The 6,000-nt window shown below is 35.1% G+C and overlaps 1 protein-coding gene across 1 annotated transcript in view; it reads right to left on the bottom strand.

Annotated features, from left to right (window-relative positions):
- Positions 1-744: 744 nt before the first annotated feature.
- The window catches only part of Tnip3 (TNFAIP3 interacting protein 3), an 87,881-nt gene continuing 82,625 nt past the window's right edge, over positions 745-6,000 (bottom strand). Inside the window, exon 16 of the mRNA XM_074041114.1 lies at positions 745-1,343. Coding sequence (XP_073897215.1) covers positions 1,312-1,343 — 32 coding nt within the window. The 3' untranslated portion in view covers positions 745-1,311. The remainder of the gene's footprint in view (positions 1,344-6,000) is intronic.

The following is a 6,000-nucleotide window of genomic DNA, read 5'->3' as shown; positions in this document are numbered from 1 at the left end:
CAGGTTATTTGTGGATCTCAAGCTTCTGTTATATATTCATCCTCACAAAGACAAGCTCAGGTGGTTTCTAGCAGAATCCCAATTAAATGATGAACTTAAAATGGTTAAATCTGCTTAATCTTCAGACATCTGTCATGTCATTGTATAATTTAGTTGTAATAAAATTTAGATACATTCTATTTTCATTTTAATTGGTTCAAAAGTCAAGAGGTTTTTTTTGTTTGTTTTTCATTAATAATTGCTCAAATCCACAGCAAGGAAAACCACAGACTTAACCATAAATCCATACATTTCTGAACTAATTCTTAACTACATATAGACTAAAGCTATCACTATCCTGTTAGGACTTTATCTCTCATAATCTATTTCACTTAAAAATGGAGGCTAACAATATCTTTCTCTAATTCCCCCCACTACCACCACAACGTTCTCTCCTTATCTTTTGAGACAGGGTCTATGTATCCCAGGCTGGCCTTAAACTCTCAGTCCTCTTGCCTCAGTCTCTCAAATGCTAGGAATATAGGTGTGTGCCACCACACATGGTTATATTCATTTATTCTTTTCTTTCTTTTCTTCCTTTCTTTTTCTTCCCTCCTTCTCTTCCCTTCCCTTCCTTCCTTATTTTCTTTTTTTTGCTGGCACTGGGATTTGAACTCTGGGCCTTGTGCTTATTAGGCAGGTACTTGAGCCATGTCTCCAACTCTATAATTTCTCAATATATTAAAAATAATTTATTCAAAGCAGTTTCAAGTCTACCATTTTATTTAGGTTGACCCACTCATTTAATTTAAGGGAGTATGCACACATCTTAAATCATATTTTTAGTTTCACTCATTTTTGGCTTTAACAATGATAAATATAGTATTTAGCCAAAACGGATAAAGAACTAAGCCCCATGGAAAAAATGGAAGTGATATTAAACATTTACATGTACAGAGACTTTTCCCCCAGGGAATGTATCTATACATGTCAATGTACAGTATCATTGCATTGAAAAGGGAGTTCTTTAAATCATGGAATTACTTTGTAAGCCTAACAGCAATAGATGGAGAGAGTTTCAAGGAGTGGTATGCAATTCAGCTGCCAAATCTCATGCTGAGGAAACCGGAAGTTGTGTTAGTTGGACAATAACTGACTTCACAAACCAGATGCCTTTTCCTGTATTCATGCCAAAGGGAAGCAACACCAGGCACAAATAATGGAGCAGAAGATGTGAAGTTATGGCAGAAACAAGCCACAGTGAAAATTCAAAACAGGGCCCTCAGCCAAATTCTCTCTTTGACTGATGTCCGACTCTGTTGGCATCTGCTTCTACTGATTGACTTTCTGTTCTGAGGAGAAATCTATGGAAAACAGCAGAAAAATGTTTCAGATTAAAAATTAAAATTTCATTTCTCTTTTTCTAGCTTATGGCTAATATAAACTTCTATTTTGGCAAAAAAGGAGATAACTTATTCATGAATTTACACTGTAACATCAAAAGGCATTTTAAGCATTGACATATGCTTATCATTTTGTGAATCAGTTGTAGTCTAGTTCTAATCATGCCTGAAGAGGAATGTTCTACATAGTAATTCTCATTCCTGCTAACATTTGTTTATGAAAGTAAGTCATTTCCATAGCTATTTGAGTTAGTACTTAACACAGAGAAAGGTAACTTACCAAATGAACAAAAGAGTATAGGTTAAAATATGGAACTGTGGCCAAGAATATGGTCCACACCTATAATCTCAGCATTTGGAAGACTGAGGCAAGAGGATTATGAGTTTGAGGCCAGTCTGAACTTCCTAGCAAGACCCTGTCTCGAAAAAAGAAAAACAAGGCAGAAATGATGGCATCAGCTATATTGTCAAAACCATAGGAAAGACCACAGTTCTTAAGGTGTATTAGTGTACTGCAAAGACTAATGTGAAAAATTTGGTTAATTTTGGTAGAACCAGGATAGAATGCTACAAATGAGTATGCCAAGGAACATAAAATAAAAGAGGCTTATTCAGGGCAATAGGGAAAAATTCATAAAAATGCCAAGAAAGAAGTGTTTATTCATGATAACTTAAAAATATATTGAAGGTTTTTGTATTTTCTGCCTTACATTTGGTATACCAAAGACAAGCCAAATTAACACTTGCTAACAAAAAAAAATCCACCAGGAAGACAGTAAGTTAGTTTTCCAGGATTAAAAAAAAAAACAAAAAACAGGCTGCTGAGAACTATTACCACTACATTAAAAAATATCTGATATGCTGAGAACATAAATTTGCACCCTAAACCATAAGTCCAATCTAACCAGTCTGAAATTAAGGCATATTCCATCAATGACACTATCCCCAGGTATCTTTAAGTACTTCAAAAAATAACTTTTGTCATTTTTGCAGTGCTCTCATGAAATAAGTATAGAGTCAAGGCGATTATCCCCATGTTTTAAGTAGAGAGAGGCTGTGGCCCATGAGACATCCATGGTGGAAAGAAAATATGAACAAAACCAAAAGCAGGTCTTTAGTTTCCCAAAGGGAATGCAGAGTTTCCTTATAGAGTGGAGATGGAAGAGATTTAGGTCCTTAGATGTACCTTGTAGTTATACAGCAAGGGAAGACAAATACTATATGGGAATCTTGGGTCTTCGCAGTGCTAGAAAGAGTTAGCTTTGCCTCATTGGCTGGTGAAGAACCCCACTCACTAACTGTGTATCTGATTATCTGCAAAGGTTATGTTCTGTACTTTTATGTTCATAAAAGTATAGGTTAAATAGCTGATGCTGACATGATCTGAACAGGACCCTGAGACTTTGATGCTCCTCAAGAAAGGAAGGCATGCCAACACAACAGAGCAGTAAAAAGGACAGGGGACACTACTCTCTGTGGGTCACTCACCTCTTAGAATGTGGGCACTTAAAATGAACAGTAAGCAAATCCGGAAAAGTAAGCGTTCCTCCCACTTGGGATGCAAAAACATACAGCTTGCTTTCCTCCCCTCAGGTTTTTAGCTTCTATTTATGTAAAATAATTACCATAATTTTATTATCTGGTGGAATTATGACTGCTAGATATATTGTGTGCATTTTTTCATCTAGGCTCTATCTATCTATTTATCTATCTCTATCTATCTATCATCTATCATCATCACCTATTTTTCTGTATGTATATATGCAATTGTTAGAATATCTCATGCTTGCTTATAAATCTATGTTTGAATAGGAATATATTTATCACCCTTATGTTCATGCAAGTAAAAATATACTTTTATAATTTATTTAATTTTCTCTGCCCTCTTTCCCCACTCCTATTCAACATAGTCCTGGAATTCCTAGCCAAAGCAAGAAAAGCAAGAAGAAGAAATAAAAGGAATACAAATAGGTAAAGAATAGTCAAAGTATCCCTCTTTGTAGATGACATGATCCTATACCTCAAAGACCCAAAATACTCTACCACAAAACTCCTAGACACCATACACAATTTCAGCAATATAGCAGTATATAAAATCAACTTACAAAAATCAGTAGCCTTTCTATATACCAACAATGAACAAATTGAGAAAGAATATATGAAAACAATTCCACTTACAAAATCCTCAAAAAAAACATCAAATACCTAGGAATAAACTTAACAAAGAATGTAAATGCCTTCAACAAGAAGAACTACAAACCACTGAAGAAAGAAACAGAGTAAGACTACAAAAGGTGGAAAGATCTCCCATGCTCATGGGCTGGCAGAATCAAATAGTAAAAAAAAGCAATCTACATGTTCAATGCAATTCCCATCAAAATCCCAATGACATTCATCACAGAGATTGAAAAATCTATCCTAAGGTTCATTTGGAAACACAAAAGACCACAAATAGCCAAGGCAATACTGAGTAAAAAGAGCAATGCTGGAGGTACCACAATATCCAACTTCAAACTAGACTACAGAACCATAGCAATAAAAACAGCATGGTACTTGCACAAAAACAGATATGAAGACCAGGGAACTGAATAGAGGACCCAGATATGAATCCATATAGCTATGCCCACCTTATTTTTGACAAAGGTGCCAAAAACATATGGTGGAGAAAAGACAGCCTCTTCAACAAATGTTGCTGGGAAAAAGTGGCTATTTGCCTGCAGAAAACTGAAACTAGATCCATGGCTGTCACCCTGTACTAGTATCAACTCAAAGTAGATTAATAACCTCAATATCAGACCTGAAACGTTGAAGTTAGTACAAGGAAAGAGCAGGGGATACACTGGAAGCAATAAGCATAAGCAATGACTTCCTCAGCAGAACTCAAATGGCTCAGCAACTAAGAGAAAAGATTGACAAATGAGACTACATGAAATTAAAATGCTTCTTCACAACAAAAGAAACTGTCTCTAAATTGAAAGAGGTCACCCACAGAAAGGGAGAAAATCTTTGCCAGCTATACATCAGACAAGGGACTGATAATCAGATTATACAGGGAGCTCATAAAACTAAACTCCCCAAAATCAGTGAACCAATAAAGAAGTGGGCAACTGAACTAAACAGAACTTTTTCAAAGGAAGACGTTCAAATGGCCAAAAGACACATGAAAAAATTGCTCACCATCCCTATCCATAAAGGAAATGCAAATCAAAACCACACTAAGATTCCACCTCACCTCTGTTAGAATGGGTATCATCAAGAACACCACCACCAACAAATGTTGGTGAGGATGCAGGGAAAAAGGAACCCTCATATACTGCTGGTGGGAATGTAAGCTACTATGACCACTTTGGAAAACAATATGGAGGCTTCTTAAAAGCTAAACATAAATCTGCCATATGATCCAACAATACCACTCCTAGGGATATACCCAAAGGAATATGAATCAGCTCACTACAAAGGCATTTGCACATCCATGTTTATTGCAGCACTATTCACAATAGCCAAGCTATGGAAATAGCCAAGCTGCCCCACTACTGATGAATGGATTTAAAAAATGTGGTTATTTATACACAGTGGAATTTTACTCAGCCATAAAGAAGAATGAAATTTTGTCATTCAGAATTACAAATGGATGGAAATGGAGATCATTTTAAGTGAAGTTAGCCAGGCTTAGAAGACCAAAAATCACATGTTCTCCCTCATATGCAGATTATAGACCTAAAACAAATGCAGTAATATTATTGGACATGGGTCACACACTAATGGTAGAATGTGCACGGGAGAGATAGGGAAAGGGAAGGAAACCTAAAACTTGAATGTGGTTGATGTGCTCACTATAGAGGAGTGAATTAATCTTAAAACTGGCAGAGGTCATTATGGGAAGGGGACCAGGAAGTAGTGAAGAGGTCTGGCACAGATGAACCAACGTTGGTTGTAATACACATGTGCATGGAAGCAATGCTAGGAATCTCTCTGTATAGCTATCTTTATTTAAACTAGCAAAAATGCTATGTCTTTCTTATTATCTCTTATGTTTTCTCCTCAAAAAAATTGGAGGACAAGAAAAGAAGGCAGAACAGGTTCTGCCTAGAAGTGTGTGTATGGGGCAAACAATGTATATACATGTAAGTAAATGTAAAAATGATAAAACAGATAAATAAATAAAGATATTCTCAGCAAAATTCATGTGTTTATGATAAACTTTCATAGCCTTATAATAGGGGTACAAAGGCATTTCTTCTATAATTTTTAAATGTAGAAAGAGACATAACATTATTTATCACTGAGTTTTGATTTATTGTCCATATTAGTCACTGCAAAGATAATTACAAAAAAATGTATTTTTAAAAGAAAAATATTTTAAATAATTTATTCATTTCTATTAAAAGTTATACTAATTGCAGTTTTTAAATTTCCCCTGGTTGTTATAGCTAATTTTACTATTTACAGTGGCTCCTTTATTTTTCTCATACTGACAGGAATTAAAAAGTATCTAACTTATCCTGCCACTTCATTAACATAAAAATTATATTTAATGATGAGATTTAAGAGCAGTTATAAAATGACACAAACTGAAATATAAAGATAAGGTCTTTTGGAACAGACCCATTAGAATTTA

The sequence above is a fragment of the Castor canadensis genome, chromosome 9, assembly GCF_047511655.1.
Source record: "Castor canadensis chromosome 9, mCasCan1.hap1v2, whole genome shotgun sequence".
In the NCBI taxonomy this organism is placed as follows: domain Eukaryota; kingdom Metazoa; phylum Chordata; class Mammalia; order Rodentia; family Castoridae; genus Castor; species Castor canadensis.
The sequence above is the reverse complement of the archived record's forward strand: the minus strand, read 5'-3'. Positions and strand labels throughout refer to the sequence as shown.